The 21396-nt window shown below is 31.6% G+C and overlaps 3 protein-coding genes across 3 annotated transcripts; 1 reads left to right on the forward strand and 2 right to left on the reverse strand.

Moving 5' to 3' along the window:
* The first annotated feature begins 12415 nt into the window (after positions 1–12415).
* Positions 12416–15440, forward strand: LOC107609512 (putative serine/threonine-protein kinase PBL7). Its single transcript, XM_016311505.3, has 6 exons — positions 12416–13290; positions 13417–13674; positions 13781–13947; positions 14183–14262; positions 14376–14523; positions 14793–15440. The coding sequence occupies exons 1-6, from the start codon at positions 12801–12803 to the stop codon at positions 15126–15128; spliced, it is 1479 nt and encodes a 492-aa protein (XP_016166991.1). The 5' UTR covers positions 12416–12800; the 3' UTR covers positions 15129–15440.
* Positions 15441–16239: 799 nt separating this feature from the next.
* Positions 16240–16781, reverse strand: LOC107608653 (polcalcin Ole e 3-like). Its single transcript, XM_016310376.3, has one exon. It carries the CDS (start codon positions 16692–16694, stop codon positions 16437–16439), a length of 258 nt encoding a protein of 85 aa, XP_016165862.1. The 5' UTR covers positions 16695–16781; the 3' UTR covers positions 16240–16436.
* Positions 16782–17553: 772 nt separating this feature from the next.
* LOC107609403 (putative fructokinase-6, chloroplastic) lies at positions 17554–21308 on the reverse strand. Its single transcript, XM_088493545.1, has 7 exons — positions 20766–21308; positions 19971–20179; positions 19649–19861; positions 19067–19264; positions 18817–18954; positions 18232–18348; positions 17554–18043 (listed from the first exon to the last, which is right to left on the reverse strand). Exons 1-7 carry the CDS (start codon positions 20920–20922, stop codon positions 17909–17911), a joined length of 1167 nt encoding a protein of 388 aa, XP_088349671.1. The 5' UTR covers positions 20923–21308; the 3' UTR covers positions 17554–17908.
* Positions 21309–21396: the final 88 nt, after the last annotated feature.

Here is a 21396-nt window from a genome sequence, read left to right on the forward strand (position 1 = left end):
CATTTCAAGCATATGATGAACCATAAAATAAGGCCAGTTTATCTCCTTTCCAGTCACCATAGCCTAAAGCACTAGAATATCTTAGTTAAACAAGATTCCATGATTATGTTTTCTTGGAATCAACATGTATGAAAATAAATACATCAATATACGCTGCTCATTACCCAAACCACTGCAACTTATGTTACCTCTAACATCCATATGTGGATCCTCATACTGCAGACTCTGCAAACCAACCAATCTATTATATTCACCCCATTCCTTATCTGCCGCAATACCTCCAGTAAATTTTGCCCCATGATAAACTAAATTCCATTATTCAGCTAATTGTTCCAAAGTAACTCTATAATGTCGTGACCCTAAATCAAACTCAATCAGCGGCATTAGTTCTTCACCCTCTTTATTAGTTTCAAGAACAACATAATTTAAAGTACTATAAACAGCCCTAACCAAGTGGGGATAATAATCATCCTTAGTTTGTACAAAATCAGTTAAGTGTTGTGTTTGGAAAGTATTCCAGACCAAATTATAATGTTTATCATGAATGAACTCGGTTGTTATGTACCTGGGAAGAACAATTGCCCTTGACTCGAACTTCTCCACATAATTGTTCAATGCCCTCGGAGACGGCAGCCACCTTGCCATGTAATGGGATGAAGCAATTAGTCTGGTGGATGCAAAACTTTCACCCTCAACCCTAGCTCTTTTGGAGTTTTTAGTTCTAGCCATTTTGGGGATATTGATTCGGTGAGTTTTGTAGGGATTTAGATAAGGATTAATAATATGTATGTAGTTTAGAGTGGATGTTGGTGAGATTGGAGAAGAAGAAGAAAGAAGTTTTTTGGATTTAGAGAGAGAAGAGAGGAAAATGTAGAAATGGTGTTGTTATGTTTTAAAAATGGGAGGGAGGCTGAATACACATGGTTACCAGGTTTAATATATAGCGCAATTCAAAATTCAATCGATTGGATTATCTTACCAATCAATTGAATGCAGAAAAAAACTTATTTACATCACATTCCAATCGATTGAATGCTCATACCAATCGATTGAATTTGAATACACCTTTAGTCACGTACAAACTTCAATCGATTGGGCAACACAACCAATCGATTGAATTGTGAGACCTCAAGTTGCTTTGAATCCTTCAATCAATTAGGAAATATAAACAATCAATTGAATTATAAAAAAACTCACATTCTAGTCATTGTTCAATCAATTGGGTAAATTGACCAATTGATTGATTTTTGCAAAAACCATACTGCCTTGCAATTTTCAATCGATTGTTTTGGGATAACCTGAAGTCCAATCGATTGAGTTATGGAAAACCTGAAATTCAATCGATTGATTTTCTAAGAAACACGATTTTACAACCCTCGACAGATGTAACAGATTAAAGATAAATTTTTCATTAATTGGGATTGCCAAAAGTTATTACGATCAATGGAAGATCTAATTCATTATTGTTTTTGTTTTTGATTGTTAATAAACATAATAGATGACTGATAAAATAATAATTTATAAAATAAAAACTAGTTTTTATAATTAAATAAAATATATGGGGTTAATTTGTAATTAGAATTAAATAAGAATTATTTAACAATTATTAAAAAACTTAAAAAACATGTTTTGTTATGGAACCATTTAATGGTTCAAACGTTTTGGGACCATCGAATCCGGTGCCATGTAACTTAACAGTTATATCTTTTTCACTAAATTTTCTATCTTATTAGCAACACAAAAACAAAACGACACCTCCTATTTATAAGCTAAAATTATTTTATTGTGTATTTTTCTTTTATAATTATTGTGCACCTCTCTTCTCACTATCATTTTGACACTGCAAAGTCCTCTTACCCCCCCCCCCTCTCTTCTCACTAGAAGAAACTTAAATTATATCTACACATATATCATCCCCCTTCATATTTACATAAAGCATGTTCCACAAAAAATAACACACTTAATATTTTAACACCTAATTACTAACATCAAAACTTCTACTTATAAATGTGTCCACAATTTATTAATCAATAATACCGAATTATATAAATAGAGAAGTTTTTAAACATAAAAATTTAACAGTTTAGTCTCACATATTATAAAAAAATTTTCTGTACACAACATTCAAAGTAGAACTACCCTTAAGTAAACTATTATTCTTGATTAGAACTCTCAAATTGCTTTTAGACTTCATCATAGACAAAGCAACGTATAATTGACCATGTGCGAAAATAAGTTTTGGTAGGTATAGCCCTATTGTGCTCAAAGTTTGGCCGTGTGATTTAATAAGGTTTAATTACTCTGTTAGTTCCTATAGTTTTTGCAAAATTTTTAATTAGGTCTCTATACTTTTTTTTCCTTTTAATTGGACCCTTACACCAATTTTTTTTCAATTAGGTCCCTCTTAGTAGTAATTGGCTTAATTGTATAAGGACCCAACTAAAAAAAGAAAAATTGGTACAGGATCTCAAATAAAAGGAAAAAAAAAGTATAGGGGCTCAATTAAAAAAAATTTGGTGCAATGACTCAATTAAAAGGAAAAAAAGTATAGGGACCTAATTAAAAATTTCGCGAAACTATAGAGACCAATAGAGTAATTAAACCATTTAATAATTGTCATTGTAAAAGAGACTATCAATAAAATTGTCTGCGTTGAAATCTGAATGATAGAATTTTATTGTTAGACACCATATGCATGTGTGAGATTAAAACTACTTTGCCAGACTTATCACCTGTCAAGATATTGCATTCAATGACATGATTACCTAATCTCCTAACTTGTAAATCATTGCAAAATCTATTGCTTGGTTCTATATTCCTCAGAAGCATAACATGTACACCACCTTTAAGTCTCAGTTCGTAGCTAGGTAAACCTGAATAATTTATAGAATTCAAAATATCAGTTGTGATAGCATCCAACTTATATTCTATGTTGCTCTCTTCAGCACATAATGAGTCCGAACTAAAATACACTTTTTCATTAGTGTTAAAGTATTCCATTATTGTATTGTTGACCGCATGCATAACTTTAAGTGTGGGTGCTAAAATTGTGCGCTCCTTAAAGTAGTTAATGTTATTCAAGTTTGGCAATAATTTTGCGTAGACAAATGAAACCAGTTTTTGAAACCCATCATGGGTATCATTAAATAGAATGTCTTCAGGTATGACAACCTGAGACTCACCATTAGTTGAATCACCAGTCAACCCATCACTAATCTTAATTAACCATTCTGCAAAATGTTTGACATCATCATCAACTCAATAGTACCTTCAGCAATAAGCCTCATCTTTTTTGAAAGCTTTAATACTCTGCAGAATTGTCATAGATAGGAGATGATTTGGTTGCATCTTAATTGAAAAAATTCATGAAATAGGATTCCACGCTATGATTAAAAAAATCCTAAAATTTTCATAAAAGACATATAATTATGAATATCGAGAGGAATTTAGTTGCACAATATTGAGGTCATAAAAAATTGATTTTCAGAGGAAGGATGATCTAAGGATATCATCAAATTGTCAGGAGTTTGTGTTGGACATACAAGGCCTACATTACTTGAAGGAACGTATGCGTCCCCGTCAACCAATAGAATTGCATGATCAGTTGAGTCCACATTGACGTCTTTGACGACAAATTTATTGTTATCCAGTAAAAACTTAATGGGGATTGTATAGTTAGAAACTAAGTGCATGTTGTGGTCTATTACTTGATCAATAAAGAATTTGTTCCTACCAACATATTTGACCTTAAGCCAACCACCATAATTAAGATGATATTTCTCCAATAGTTGTTGGTAACCTTCAACTATGATCGCAATACAATTCCCTTTCTGTATTCTTATGTCGATGGTATCACAGTAAGCATCTATGAATACCAAAGAGTTAGAAATAACATATATGAAGCTTCTATAGAATAATGCAGTGATCTCTCCAACGTCCTAAATTTTTAACATGATATAAAACAGAAAATGAGTATGAAATTACGACCACGGGAAAAAAATAAAAATAAAAAATAAATGCAAATATATTTATAAACATATCAGAATTGATTTCCAGACAGAATGAAGTAGCCTAAAAATAGTTCTCATACTTCCTTGACAAATATAGAAAGACAAAAGCAACTGTTTGGGGAAGAACAAAGAGAAAAAGATTTAGTTTTGCACAAAAATATTGCTTTTAAGAAATGCATGCATATTTATTCAGGTATATGAATGATAACCAAAGCATGTTGTAATAAAGAGGATCTGATTGCATTAGATTGAAAAACCTTTAAATGCTCCATTGTAGTAGAGGTCAGCCAATGAGTGGAAATTCTGAAGGCATGGGGCATGATAGAATTACGATAACTGAAGAGAGAAAAGGGTACATGATGAAGGATTTGAGAATGGAATTAAAGACAAAATGAAAATATTAATTGAAATCAGGCATGTAACAGAGTAGCTGATTAGTCTGAAATGAAAGGGGAAAGCTATACATAAGAGAAATTGGTAGCTCCGAATAACAATGATTACATAATGCATGGTAAACGATAGTTACACCAAGATTTTATTTAATGCAATAAGGAGCAGTACACATTCTTTAAATGCAAAAGAAATAAATACAAACAAAAGAAGGAGACATGGCTAATGATATTATACATGAAATGAATGAATGGATTGAGTGAGGGAGCACAAATAACTTATATAGAAAGAAAAACACCTTAAAGAACCCAACCTTCATCCCTTCTCCTTCAAGAGAGGTCAGCATTTCACTTACTTTCAACCTTCTTTTAAAGGTTTGATATTAGATTAGACTTATTTAAATTGTTATTTTTTTTCCTTAAAAAAAAAATTTAAACTCCACTTCTAATGTACACCCCCATCCTCAAGCTGCCGCAATCACAGCTCAACATATTTTTCAATTTTGATTTATCAACTCCTCAAGAATCGGGTCACCTGGTACGTGTCTCCCTTGGCCCTCATCCCCTAAGACTGACTCTTGCACTACCTTTGAGCTCTCATCTCTTGCATCCATGGCTGTTGGATCATTTTTTTTCTCCTGGCGGGTCCAACGAGGTCCATTATAGTCATTCTTGCCTTCACTTTCAACAACATCGTGTCTATCCCTTCTATCCGAGTGAACATGTGCCTTGTAAACCTTTCTCCCCCATCTTTTTCATATAAACCTCATACTCACCTCCTTGTATCTTAAGTGTGAACTACTCTTAAATGACTTTCCATTGGTATGAATTCATTAAAATTCTTGCTACACTAAAAGAAACTTTCGCCTCCTTTAAATCCTCTATTATTAGTAAATTTTCCCATCTCCTTCCTGTCTTTGAAAAAGTGTCCAAGAACCATGCTTGAACAGGCACTTCCATGAGCTCAATCCAAACTTGTCTGCTCATGGTTCACATAAAATTCCACTGTGGCCTCAATTCATCAAAATAGGAAATTAAGAAGCGGACTATTAAGAGCCTTATCTCCATCTTCAATACTTTTCAGAGTAAAGACACATTTGTATGGACCAAGGTCCCTACATCCGATCATTCCCGAACCTATCCAACCATCTCTAATCTTATACATCATAGAGCCAAACTTGATAGGTTAAAAGTTTAATTATTCTATTAGTTTCTATAATTTTATCAAATTTGTAATTAGGTTTCTATACTTTTTTTTTATCAATTGGTCCATACACTTCTTTTAATTTAGTAACTAAGTTCTTGCCAATGTAAAAAATATTAGAGTTAACGAAATATTTCTTCATAAATTGAAGGTATCCATAATTAATAACCATATTAGATCTTTGACCATATATTTTTTGGGACGAATATTCTGTTAATTTTAACATTTTTTAACATGAAAAGGACCTAATTATAAAACTAAAAACAGTGTAAAAATCTTATTGAAAGTAAAAAAGTATAAATACTTAATTACAAATTTAATAAATTATAAAAATTAACAGAATAATTAAACCTAAGCTAAAAGTTAGCACCAATGATCCTTCTTTTAAGAAGATCCTTCTAAGTTCTAAGACTCAGAGTACTCTGCCTACATCGTTTTCCTCTGCTGCTAATGCTGGCATAAAGATTTGTGCATCACATATTTATACTTTGTTTGAATCCATACTTGCTTTTTGTTACCAACAACAACATTTTTCTTTTTATCCATCACCATATTCCTCTTACAACCCCCCTTCTTCATTCCAATTATGACTTTTTTGTATTCGATAAAAGGTTCTGGAATATTTTGATTCTGCTACTGTAATTTTTCTTCTACTGATAACTTTTTCATTTAGTTTCTACCGCCCAGATTAGCTTTTCTCTTGAATTAAATCGAACAAATGCAAACGGTCTCTTACTCCCTTTCTTGGTTTCCTTGAATGTAAACATAATTGGAAACCCCCTTTACATCCTGCCAAAAATTTTGTATAGGACTATTTTAATTATCTCATCAGGTAGATTTTCAACAAATAAAATGTGAGTTTCCCTCCTCACACTCCTTCCATCTGTTTTCTCTGCCTTTTTTCATGTAAACTCTGGGTAATTAGTAAATAATTAACTAATAAATTAATTATTATTTAAAAAAATTAGAAACTTAAATTTTATAGTTTAAAAAAGTAGAAATAATTAAAATATAATTTTTGATACTAAATTTAAAGATTCTGGCCCAAAAATAGACCAACGGACCAAATCAATTGGACCGGACCCAAGGCCCAACCTATTAAATACCGAGGATAAGCCTTCTTTTTCTTCAATCCTGCAAACACGTTGAAGAAGCTTGGTTAACGTTAAAACCTAACCCTTATTCCTCCAAAAATTCAATCGTCCATAACTTTCAATCCAGATCTCCGATTGACAAGCCGTCAGCGACCATGCGTTCGTCTCGAAATTCTCTACAAAATCCACCCAATAATTTGGTAAGAAAATTAATATTTCATGTCAGTTCTCACTCCTCTTCAATTCGTGATTTTAGGTTTTGGTATTTGAGAGATTTTGTGATTTTGATGGTTTAGGAGTACTCTAGTAGTGGATAATTATTGGGTTTCACGCATATCATCCATAGATAAAGTGAGAAACTTGTATCCCTTGTGAATATTTTAATTTTGTGAAGTTTAGGTATTGATTTGTGACTATGTATGGAATTGTATGTATTAGATTAAATTTATGTTGAATTAGAGATTGAATTGGTGAAATTGGATGCTTGGGAGTGAACCTTGGAAGTTGAATTTTCAATGGAGAGAAACTAGAGTTTTAGAGCTTGAGGAACGATGGATATTTGAAGTGTTCTGAGCATTAGGGAAAAATCGGCCAAGGTATGGTTTTGGTTTCTCGTAGTTAATATTTAATGTCATGTGAAAATTTAGGCTAGAAGGTATTAAGATAGGAATGAACTGAATAAATTATTGATGGATTGTGTATATAGTATGTGATGTGTGATTCAATTTTGTAAACGGTTTGCTATTAGAGTTGGTTGGTTTTTGGAAAAGATTTAATATTGGAATTTGTTTTGCTTTGAAATAATTTGATATTGGAAATGGGACCGAGAGGTGTTTGGTTCGGTGGTTGGGACCCTTGAAGAGTGGCAAAGTCCAAGTTTTAGAGAAGATGCTGGCAAAATTTTTATGAAAATAGGAGGTTTCATTTGAAGTGGTTATTTAGGAAGATTTGGATTTTTAAGAATTTTATGATTTGGTTTTTAGTTAAAAAGAAAAAGATTACATTTTGAGTTTGCTTTTAGAAAAGAATGAATTGTGTTTTGAGTATAAATTATAATGATAATGAGATATGTGTGATTGGATAAGAGGCAGTGGTGTTGTTCACATGCTCCGGAAAAGAGATGAGGAAGAAGAATGATGAGAAATGAGTTTGACTATGAAATTGAATGAATATGAATGAATTGTAAAGATAATGAGAATGAATTTCTGAATGTGACTTCGGGTAAGATGCAGTGGTGTTATCCACTTGTTTCGGGTAAGAGCCAATAAGCCGGGTAAGATGCTGTGGTATTATCCACTTGCTTCAGATAAGAGTTCAAGACTCCAGAAAAGATGCAAGGGTTGAGTTCTGTCACCGCTTGCTTCAGGTTGAGAACTGAAACACCGCCTGGATAAGAGGCAAGGCTGAGGTTGTTCCCTTACTTCGGGTACGCAGGTAAGATGCAAGGGTTGAGACGTTGTCCCACTTGGTCCGTGTTTGGTGTTCTGTACAGGGTTAGCTACCGGACATATCGGGTTTGACTTTATAGCCGATGGATGAGACTCATTAGGCATAGGGCAGGCATACATCATATGCATATGTGTGTTTTGTTTGATTGTGCATTAATTGAGCTTGACTATGTGTTTATTATACTTACTTGCTATATTTACTACCTGCTGTATATGTATCCTACTTGTGTTTGCTTTGTCTGTATTGTTTATCTGTGCACCGGAGTTTTGGAGGATTGGAGGAAGGTGAGAAGCTGAGGAAATAAGTAGAATTGAGTTAGATTTAAGAACTTTAGATAATCCACCTTGTAGTATGATTTTAAACTTTAACTCTAAGCTTTATATCTGAGTATCGGAGTTCTAGGATTGCCTCTGATTTTTTCGGGACCTTTTAATTTATATTGACTATGTGGGGCACCTTTACTATGTTGAAGACCTCCGGTTCTCATTCCATACATGTTGTTTTTCAGATGCAGATCGGACAGCACTGCACTGAGCATTCTGGAGACTTTCTGGAAGCTCAGAACTCTTGAAATTTAAGGTTGTATTTTATTTATGTTTATACATGTATATATATAGATTCTCCACTTTGTATATATTATGTTTTAATTTGTCCCTTCTAAAGGTTGACTTGGAAAAATAAGTTTGTAGCTTGGGTTTAGGGTATTCTTTGGGGTCATATATATATACACACTCTAGCCGGTCTTTACTTCGCAGGTCGAGTCTAGAACTTGATTATATTTACCGGTTGGAATCCTATATATATCTATCTTTTGGTTTTCTATATAAATTTTCTGTCTTATCGTTGGCCATGAGCGTTGTATCTTCGCTTTTATTTTGATCGTACCGTTTCTTTCAAGGTTCCTAGTTATATTACTCTTATCACATATATAAGTATTTTTACTTTTAGAGGTTATAGCGCCTTGCCACCTCTGATTTACGTTCTAGACGTAAAGCTCTATGTGGTAGGGTGTTACACTTCACATTTTTTTCACTTCATTTCTTTCTTCATTAATAGTTATATCTTCTTCTCTATTTTTTGTCGAGGTAGTTAATCATATCTTTCATAATTAATCCAACTATCACCACCATTACCAACATCTTTCTCATCCTCGTCGTTATAACTTCTATCTCTACTATTTTTATTATGCAATCATAATTTATCATCATTATTATGTCCTCTACTATTATTAACACTTACACCAATTCTATCATCATCATTCTCTTTTCTTAATTCTTGTTCGATGCTATTTTTTTTTCTTTGAAAAATTTTTGTATTGTAATTATTTTTTCTTCTTGCAATATCACTTCCAGCAATAGTCTTTTTTTACTTAACCACTACTAATAAATTTTTTTTTTAAAAATAAACTTATTAATAATTTGTGTGGATTTAAAATTTTCACATATTATAAATAAAATCTTCACAAAATCACTTTTTATTATTATTTGATGAAATTTTTAATAACAAATTTATATTATCCCAAAATAAAATAAATTGAGATTGAAGTATCTTTTTATAAACAATAATTATCTTATCTTTTGTGAAAATAGATCAAAACTAAGTTAAATGTTTACTCCACAAAAAAAAAGTTACATAGAGTGGTTTTTAATGAAAAAGGCAGAATTAGGTTAAATTTTAGAAAGGTGCAAAAATTAATAATTCTAACAAAAGAATAAATAATTTTGAGAGGACTAAACTATAAATTTTTTTTATAATGTACAAAAAATATTGAAAGTTGGGGGTATTATCCCTTTTTTTATATGAGGGTCTGCATTAGGGACGGATCCAGAAATAGTATCATGGGGGGCAATAATATATATAATATTAAAAAATTATACAAAAAAAATTATATAATGTAAAATGCATTATTACAAAAATATACTGATAGAGAATATATTTTAAAGTACAAAAAATATATATGTACTTTTTATTAACGAAGTGGTCGATTCCTCGTTTCATAAAATTCATCGATAATAGAATTTGTGTCAAATTTTTCTGCAATTTTCTTTTCAATATAATTAAAAGACAATTAGCAAGAAATTTATCTTTCATTTTGTTTCTGAATTATTGTTCATAATATTCATAACTGAAAAAGAACTCTCAGTTGTTGTAGTAGTTGAAACAGAGAAAATTAATATTAAATGAATCAAAAAGGACATTCACAAGAAGAAAAAAATCTACTTTATGGGAATTGAAAAATTTTATTTAATTAAAAAATATTAGTAATAATATATTTTCATATTTTTTTAATATTGTTACTTATTTTTTAGATATTAAAAATTATTAATATTTAGGTTAGATTAGATTTTTATTTATATTAGACTAAATACTAAATAAATTTTAAAAAAAATTAAATCATACTTAATAACTTATTACTATTAATTTTTTTTAAAAAAATTAGGGGGTCAAGACCTCACTCGCCCCGTAAGTCCGCATGTGACTAGTTGGTCGTATAAATAGATATCAACGTTTTTTTAATATTTTATTTTATATCTATTGTTAAGAACTTTCAACTTCAGTAAAAAACTAGTAGTATATTTTTAAGAATATTTCATGTCAATTGTACAAAGTATTAGTATAATTTGGAAAATAAAATAAAAAATAAAATAGCCCATCACAATCATAAATCATTTCTAAATCAAGTTCCAAATAATTATAGCAAACATGGTTGTAGATCAATGGGCGGTGCATGCTCCATAATGTAGGTGCATGCCTTTTTCGAATATAGTCTCTATCTCCACAAAGATTAAGCATGGTCCAAATTTATGATGATTTAATTAAAATAATTATTTATTTAAAAATATTAGTTAAAAATTATTAAATAATTTAATATATTTAATTAAAAATAAAAATCTTATATATAATTATTTTATATAAAATTAATAATTAATAATTATTAAATAATAATTTAATTAAATTTATTAAATTATTTAATAATTTTTTATTATTAATTTTATATGAAAATAATTAAGTAAGTTTTTACTTAATTTAAATTACTTAATATTATATATTAATCAGCTTTCATATTAGTGAGTTTAATTAATAGTAAAAAATTTTATACATTTATTTTTATGTAAAATTAATATTAAAAATTATTAAATAATTTAATAAATTTAATTAAATAATCATAAAATGATTTTTAATTATCAATTTCATAAAAAAATATTTGCAGGTGAGTCTTTACCTTAATTAATTAATAGGATAAGGCAAAGATTTGACGTGATGAAGAGAAACATGACAAGCGAAGGTGACTTGTCAATGGTGGCTGTTGGGGTTGGAAGCGGTTGTATGTCTTTTCTTGCATTACTACTTTTTCGATCGGTTGTACGGTCACCAAATTGCAGACCTCGATGTTGATGTTATTCTATATTGTACCTGGATATTCAATTTCATTTCTATAGGATAATACTGATTTGGTGTCCCATTTAAAAAACTTAAAATCCATTATTATTCAAATCGTTTAGACTTTGCATGAAGTGCAATGTATGAAAGCACATACATACACTATTTCCTCTTGTTAAAAATTCTTATCAATTTCGACTCCAAAAGAAATCATATCAATTTTTAATAATTTGTCCACTGATCCAACCTCGGCAAACCGTTAAGTGACTTTTATTCTTTATTGTTGACTTTTTCACAAAAAAAAAAAAAAAATAGTTACATATATTGATAATATAAAATTTGTATACAAATATTTGATTATAATTGTTATATTTATAATTTAGCTGTATTGTATATAAAAAAGATCTTATAAATTTAATTTCAGACATATTTATAAAAGTCAACTTTTCTTTAAGAAAAGTTAGAAACATATTGTTAGACATTTCTTTTTTTTTTTAAACAAATTCTATATATAATCACTAAAAATTAATAATTAAATACTATTTGTATTTATTTATACATATTATTCAAATAGTTTTTATCAAAATAATAAAATATGTCATAAAAAATAATAAATATTTTTACAATAATATAATCATAGTATTAGAAAAAACATAATAATTAACTTTTTATATCCATGAAAAAGAACTATTTTTTACTGTGATATATTATTACTGAAGAAACCACATTAACCACTACACAAAAATACATTATCAATTAAGAATATATTCATCCATATCAAGATCATACAAAGTAAAATAAAATAAAATAGAATTCGTCCATATCAATTATTATATGAGTGTCTAACAAGAAAAGATTATTAATTTCATGATCCCTTATACTTTGTTCAACTACCTCTTTTGTTCAAAGTTTATGATAACTACGCAATTAATATTCCTATTCCCGATACCAGTTACCAACTTTAATAAGAACTGAAAACGGAAAGTGTTCTCTTCAATCTTCATGGCTTTTTCTCTCTGTCTCTATCCTCATTTGGGGCTTAGAATCAATATTCCCTTCCTCTTCAGTTCTAACTTCTCTTTCTTTCTGTCTCCAATTTAAAGAAACATTTCTGCCATAACTAAGATTCTAACAAATCAGTGACATCACCCTCATACACTATTGCTATTTCTCTGTTCTTGAAAGTCGTTCCTAATCACTCTTTTTCTTTCCTAACTTTCTCTGCCATTTTTGTTATTGTCTTTGATTTGTGCTGTTTTTGGGAATCAAATCCATGATGGGGTTCTCCCAAGGAATCTCCACTGATACAAGGGACCAAGATTCTCACTTCAAGAACCTCAAAGACAGAAACTTTTTGGGAAAACTGATATGGGACTTTGCATTTGCATGTGTTGCTTCGCCATGCACTTGTAGCAGTGGAAAAATCGATGGCAAAGAATTCAAAAACATAACTTTGGATCACAAGAAGGCTCTGTTGCTGGCAGAATCTAATGGGGTTGGAGCAGAATTGCTGAACAATGAACCTCAATCGGTTCATTCATCTTTCAGGTTCAGCTTCCGTTCTCAGGTTGAGCTAGAATCCTTCAACATGAGTTCTTCTGCTGCTGCTGCTAAGGCAGCCTTGTTGATGGTGAATTTGGAGTGTGAGTCTCTGAAATGGAGGACAATGGAGCCATTGGAGAAGAGCATATCCCCAGTGCCCAACACTTTGATCAGGTTCAATTATCATGAAATTGTGCATGCTACTCGCAATTTCTCCAAAGGTAACTTTTTTTGTTTCCCAAGTAAATATTAATATGGAGGACAATTGGTGCATGTTGTTGAAGGAATCAAATTTCATTTGTTAGTAATAGTTTGTGATTCATTCATTTGTTGGTTTTTTTTTATAGGTAGAGTGTTGGGAAGAGGGGCATTGAGCTGTGTTTTTAGGGGTAAAGTTGGTATATTGAGGACAACTGTTGCAATCAAAAGGTTGGACAAAGAAGACAAAGAGTGTGCCAAGGCCTTTTGCAGAGAGTTGATGATTGCAAGTTCTCTTCACAACACAAACATTGTACCTCTTTTGGGATTTTGCATTGATTCAGAGGAAGGCTTGTTTTTGGTCTACAAATTTGTTTCAGGAGGAAGCTTAGAACATCACTTGCATGGTAGTGGTACTTTAATTTCTCTGTTTTTACTTTTTACTTCACTCCATAGTTTATGATGTTACCAATTTCCAATGTTACTGGTTATAGATTTTACTTATTTTTATAGGGAGGAAGAAAAGTAGAGGTTCACCACTTCCATGGTCTGTGAGATTTAAAGTTGCAATTGGGATTGCAAAGGCCATAGCTTATTTGCATTATGGAACTGAAAGATGTGTTGTTCATAGAGATATTAAGCCTTCAAACATTTTGCTTTCCTCTAAGAAAATTCCCAAGGTAAGATGCTTAATTTCAAGTTTGATATTCAATTGTCTCGGATAGTCAAGTTATCAAACTGTTATCGAAATCTCGAGTTAACTAGTAAACTAAATTTTATCTGTTTAGACCCCCAATCAAGTTTACAGTACTCTTACGAAATTAGCTTAACAATTCAAATTTTCATGAAGTCCATGAGTTTAGTTAAACTCTCGAGTTTGATTCGTTACTTTTGATTGTTTTTGTTAAATTGAAGTTATGTGATTTTGGACTAGCTACATGGACTGTTGCACCTTCAGTACCTTTTCTATGCAAAGCTGCCAAAGGAACATTTGGGTAGGAACTTAACCCCTTCATATTAATTCTGCAGTTTTCTCATGTTTTTGGTCATTGCATCTTTTTTCCTTCTTATTTTAATTATTCATAATCAAATTACCTTCTCTGAACAGTTATTTGGCCCCTGAATATTTTCAACATGGAAAGGTGTCAGATAAGACTGATGTTTATGCTTTTGGAGTGGTTTTATTAGAACTCATAACTGGCAGGAAGCCAATTGAAGCAAAGAGGACTCAAGGAGAAGAGAACTTGGTCTCATGGGTATGTCAATTTTCTAATTTTATAGATTATGATTGAAAATAAACAACATGCTCTAAACAAAAATTGTTCCTATAAAATACTCCAATTAACATGAGTATTATTTACTATAATTAATGTATTCCTTGTTGAAGAAAACATACACCAAATTTTTGCATCTATCATTAATTTAGATGAGAAGTTGTAATAAAGAACATTATTAGCATCAGATCAAATTCAAATGGATATGGTCTCTTTTTTTGTGACACATTTATTTGGCATTCAATATTCAGGCTAAAGCTTTGCTACAGAAAGGGAAATTAGCTATTGAAAAGTTGGTTGATCCTCAACTCCACTATAGCAATTCGAGATTCTCGAGTCAAATAGCTCGGATGATCGAAGCGGCGGCTGCTTGTATTACATTCGAAGAATCTAGAAGGCCCGGCATATACGAGATTCTTGCGATACTAAAAGGTGAACAAGAACTTGTTCTCTCTAGGAGGAGGAAGTCTGGTTACTACACACAGTTACAACAAAATAATAGTGATTTGAAAAGTCACTTGGCTTTGGCAATGCTTGGAGTATCAGAGTTTGATGATGATGATGATGATTATCTTTCTTGCCGCTAAAGAACATAACTTACCTTCATTGTTGTCATGGTTCCCTCTTTAGTACTAAGGATTAGATGAAAACATTTTGTTGTAAATAGAAGGGAAAAAAAAGGAGCTTGAAGCCATTAGAAGAGATGTAATGAAGGGTTAAGGGTTTGGATAGTATGCATGAGTTTTATATTCAATTTTTATTGCTACTAATTTATTAGAAAATGGGGTTAAGATGGTTAATTTTGTACATGTTTTCTCTTTAACTTCCCCTTTTGTGAAAGGCATGAAGTGTAATGACTCTTCATCAATTCAAGTTGGAAAACAAAACAGGTTTAATTATTTTGTTGGTCAGTTTCATCAAATTTTTAATTAAATATATATATATATATATATATATATATTTAATTTTAAATTATTTTTAATTTTATAATTAGATTCTTTTGATATAAAAATGTTAAAATTTAATAGAATATTTTTTTAAAAAAATATATGATAAACAATTTAATTAGATTTTTAATTGTTGATATTTTCAATAAAAAATATCCAGTTAATTTTAACATTTTTTATATTAGGAAAGATCTGATTACAAAATAAAAAATAATGTATAAATCTATTTAAAAGAAAAAAAAATTAATTATAAATTTAGTGAAATTATAGAGACTAATAGAATAATTAAATTAATATTATATTCTTAGTTTTCTTTTACCTTCCTAGCGATATGTATTTTGCATAACAAAGTCTCTCTGAATATTCACTTTCACGTACCAGCAGTTGTTTAAAAAATCAGAGAAATTACTTATTTTTTATTTTTTCTTTTCTCTAAAAACTGAATAAAGGACAATATTTAAAGAATAGCTAGTTGCATAAAAAAAGACACTTAATATAAAATAGAGAATGGTCATGTCATTAACTAAAACTAACTAATTTTAAAATTGAAAAAAAAAATTGAAAACAAATATTAAATTATTGATTAGAAGCACCATAACAACTTGTAACTCATTTTCATACAAGTTTACCTAAGGTTTTACTTTACGTCCAATTTGAGATTAGAATATCACACCTAAATTGCGTCAAGGTGCATGCCTTTGTTTTATAAAAATAACAATAATGTGCATTGAAACTAGTCATAATGCAAAACCATAGAATAACATTGAAAACGGTTCTAATATAAGAAAATTGAAAGCCAGGGGCTTACACATCATGAATTTGAATGAAAGAGGCTCTCATTGTCATCGTGTATATTAAAAGGTCATGCAGAGAACATAGCACAAAGAAAAGACAATTAAGCAAACTTAATTTAATTAATTTAACAAAGATTGAAAGGTGGCAAAGAATTCAAAAAATCTTTGCCACATCCTTCACTAGGCCACGGTTGGCTCTTGCAAATACCGTAAACTCTTCGTACGAAATGAATCCATCATTATTTGTGTCAAGTTCTTCCATCATCGTTTGAATCTCTTCTGGGGTCACTGACCCCAGAGATTTCAGTGCTTCCCCAAGCTCTGATGAAGAGATTTGACCGTCGCCGTTCGCGTCGAAGTGCTTGAATATGCGCTCGCGATCGGCGATATCTTCTGGAGAATCCTCAGCCATTGTAGAATAACTATTGTGTATGAAAAATTAACAACGATTTTGTTTTTAATTTACTTTTTATTTATTGTATGTTATGGCCTTATGGGGTTGCACTGAAATTTGAGATTTAGTTCAGTTGCCAAAGAGGGACACCCTTAAATATAGGAGTGTCCTTGTATGGCAACTTAAGGTAAGAAAGTTATTACCAAAAATAAGCATAGTTCAGAAATTGTTTTTACTCTCTATATTTTTATGGTTGAAAAATGTTTTCGCTATTTAGTTTGAAAGTATTTACCATTCAATCAATAGAAGAATGGTTGATCAATAAAAAAACAATTGATTAGAGAAAAAAAAATGGATGCAAAACAAGAGAATGATATGGTTACCATTTCGGCCTTTGGTTTGACCAAGCCTTTTATGGGCATTGGCAATCAAGTTTCAAATTTTCAATGTTGGATTTAGAAAAGTGATCAATTACGTTATCTTATCTTATGAATAAATGTTTAAAGTATGGTTTAAGTTAAATTAATGAATCACTAAAGAATCACATGGAGTAAGCAATGATGCATTGTTTTATTTCTTTTTGTAATAGTAATTAATAAAAATAAAAAAGCACCAAAGATGCTTTGTGAAGCAAAAGATTCCAGTTTGAAATCATTCTTGTTTAATATTCCTCAAATTCGTAATTTTTTCTATTAAATATAGTGATTTATGATGAGTTTAATTTTGATGCAGCCTTAGTGTAAAGCAGTTTTGCACGTAGAATCTTATTTATACATATCTATGTAAAATAATTTGTCTTCATCTTAATATAATTCAATTAACTCATCAAAAGAGGTATATTAATTATGCAGAAACACATCTACAAGACACTTGAATCTAAATAAGTTGCAGGTTCCATTCAATAGTGTACTAGTAGATGAGATGTGAATCGACACAATATCTTGTGTACAATATGTACATATAACAAGACACATCAACCGAATGTTGATACATGGAAAGTAACACTATGTTAAGTAGTGAAAGCAATACATGCTCTGATGTTGGATGAACTCAAGAATGGAGTGTTTGCTATATGAAAACTTTGCTTGAGTCAGCATGAACTTGCCAAATTATTGAAACAATTAGTTCTTATTCGTTGTAGCTTTTTCGCTTTTAAAGCAGCTAAGAATTTACAAAAAGCAAGTAGTAGTAGACTAGTAGATCCTCACAGAACTAGAGATTAGGCCGCGAATTTACGATACAGGCTTGAGCATGGCTTCGAGAACGGCTTCCTTTGTGGGCAAAGCTGGTATTGCGCCTCTCTCCGTCACGGTCAGCGCACCGCAGGCATTGGCGAATTTAAGAGCATCTCTCAATTGCTCCTCTTTCTGCAAGTTAAAAGGAAATGTATAGGAACAAAGAACGGTTAAATAGTTATGATACTTCCAAATTTGAAGACAAACCAGGCCTGGTACTTAACAACTGAGCCAAATGCAAATAGAAAGAAAAGTTTCACAATTCAACACACATGGTTGAAAAGAAAAAATCAATGACACTGGAACCACACAATCCACACCTGAAGTAATGAAAGATCTGCAGCTAATTGTGATAATATTCCGGCCACAAAGGCATCACCGGCACCTGTTGTGTCAACAGCATCCACCTTAAATCCCTGGACTCTTCCACTGAACTCCTGCAGAAAAAATAGGTAGGACAGGTTTTAAATCTTAAATACCATGATTACATTATTATAACTTGCAGCATACCTTTTTGTTAGAACCAATATTTTTTCAAGACTTGTTTCTTGATTATGGTTAATATAATAGACTAAATTAGTAATGAAACATCTCTGATATTGTTTTTATGATTTTCATTCCAACTAATAAGGCTGCGAGATTTAGAACACGGAAATTAAGCCTTGTTTTTAGCCTTGTTTCTAGATAACTGAACTCCGGAGAATGGTTTATACATCTATAGTGCTAGAAATAAGTCAAATAACTTGTTTCAATTTTAAAGTTGACAGGAATGTGTGCAGAAACAAGTGAGTTGTTACTTGTTACAGGCACTGCCTTTGAAGATACACCAGAGGGTGGCTAAAAAGAAGTATTAGATAAGTTGAAACTAAGTTTAGATGATTCTGTTGCCTCTTTTGAAGGGTTACCTTGGTGTAATAGCGACAACCATCTGCACCTTCAGTAACAAGAAGCAGCTTGAGGTCTGGATGGAATAGTTTACGAACAACAGCATCGTCGTATGGATCTTCGCCTTTTGTAAGAAAAGAAATCTCTTCTTCACTTATCTGAAAGATAATAATCAGATTGGTCGGTTAGTACTGTAGTTGCCAGTAGTAATCTGTGTTCTGGAAAAAGAGAACAAAAAGTCTATTGGGAACTAAAAAGACTAAGAAGAACCTTGATGATATCGGCAGTTTCCCATATACTCAGAATTCCTTCTCTGGCATTCTCTGCAGAAGGCCATAAAGGAAGCCTCAAGTTAGGGTCATAAGATAGAACTACACCGGCATCTTTCGCAGCTTTTGCAGCAGCAATGTGTGCTGATTTGCACGGTTCGGTAATAAGACTAATAGAACCATAATGGAAGATCTTAGCCTGTAAGAAAGAAACTTTGGATCAATTCAACTATGTTAAACTATAAACAACTATGGAGTGGAAGTGTAAAATGTTATAACATACTCACAATCATTTTAATGTTTTGTCTGATATAAAAGAAACCCCAAAGGGAGTTCTTAAAAGTTAAAATACAGAAACAAGAATGCTATATCAGCAATGAGGATGAATGTTTCAATCATTACTCAGTGAGTCATTGTGATTAAAGAAATCCACAAACTGCTAGTTGAATGAATTGATTTTGAGTAACTGAACCTACTTAGATTGAGTGACAAAATTACAATACAAAGAACATTGAACAACTTTCTCAAATAGAAACTATTTCGGTTTAGTTTGACTAACCACAAAACTAAACTTTGGTTTCACCTTTCTAATTAAGTCCAAATCAAGTTCATCTACTTGAAGCAGCATATCAGCACTGGGATTGCGATAAAACATGAATTCTCGTTCTCCATCACTCCTCAATGTAACAAATGCTAAAGCAGTGCGTGCGCCGGGGTCAAAACGCATCCCTTCATTGTTTACATTATTTTGCTTGAGTATATCAGCAAGCATATATCCAAATTCATCCTCACCTACCTGTTTATGTCAATGTTGGCAGTGTGGTTAAGTTTCAAATTAAAATAAAATCCTTCCTATAGAGACTAATGCATAGAAAGAAGCTTGAGAAATGAGAAGTATAAAATACCTTTCCAATAAAGGCTGATGAACCTCCTAAACGGGATATGCCTACAGCAACATTGGCAGGGGCACCTCCAGGAGCTTTCTTAAAAGCAGATGCATCGGCCAAAGAGAGGCCGCTGGTAGTTGGGACGAAATCGATGAGCATTTCTCCAAAACAAACCACAAGAGGTGATTCCTTTGTTTCAGATGTGCCATCACCAGCAACTGCCTTTCCTGTAACATACAAAGTTGAAAACAGAAAAACTCAAGTTCTCCAATTAGAAAATCATCCACAGGGTGCTTGATACAAGTTCATACCCCAAGTTGCAAAAAATCTACTCCCAGTTCCTCTAAGAGAAATGCCAGGAGGCCATCAGAATTTATTGCTTTTAGCCATCACTTAGCCACTCAATTCCTTTAATCTAATAATCCAACAACATATTTTATCCCATACTTTTAAACATTAATGACTAATTAATAGCCAAAAACAATAAATTCTGATAATCCTCTAGCATTTCCGTTCGTCCAATGTTCCAAACAAAAGATAGAAAGCACTACTCACTCATCTTTATTGTGCCAAATGCAGCATGTGCATAAGATTTGGATAAGAAAACGATAAATCCTCTCAAATACATATTCCTAATTACTAGATACAGAACATATATTGAGATCTTTTTATGTTCACAGGGTATTAAACAAACAACAAGTAAAAGCAAATTTCTTCAATTTCAGCTCTCAATTAATATCACAACATGAAAACAGAATGTTCCCATTCAAAATTGAAAACAAAACAGTGCTACCGCTCCTCATAGATCATTACCTCTGACATTCAACCTGAGAGGCTGAGGGAAAGAGCAAAAAAAGGACGAAGCTTTGATAGTGGGCTGAGTCTGACTGAGCTTGACTGAACCTGATGGAAGCTGATAAGAAGCCACCACCATGCCTTTGAAGCATAAAGCTCCACAGTGAAGAGCCATTAAACAAGAAACAACAACGACAAATAAGAATAATAATTCAGTCCTTGTTGTGATTGTATAGTTGATTGGTTGAAAGGGCGTGAGAATTGATGGGGGTTTAGTGTAGAAATATAATATATAGATGCTTTTGCTGGATTACTGTTTACTAGGTTGTTGTTGTTGCTGAGGTAAGCAAAGCAAAATTATGTGATTTGACTTTAATTAAGATTAAGAGTTTAGAGTGATGCTCTTCTTGTTAGTGTTCTCTGTTTCTGACCCAACTGATTTAGCCTGCTTAGTGCTTAATGCTCACGCTTGTCAATGGAGAATCTGTTATCTCTGCTCACATTATTGTATCTAATTTATTTTATTATTTATGAGGCTCACTAGTTTAATTTAAAATTAATGGTCTGTGCATAAGTTGTAGCAAGACGGAATATATGGAATGTAAGTTCAGTCTGAGAAGGAAAAATACCAATATAGAGGTGAAGATTG

This window comes from Arachis ipaensis, chromosome B7, assembly GCF_059453495.1.
Source record: "Arachis ipaensis isolate K30076 ecotype BB chromosome B7, ASM5945349v1, whole genome shotgun sequence".
NCBI classification, from domain to species: domain Eukaryota; kingdom Viridiplantae; phylum Streptophyta; class Magnoliopsida; order Fabales; family Fabaceae; genus Arachis; species Arachis ipaensis.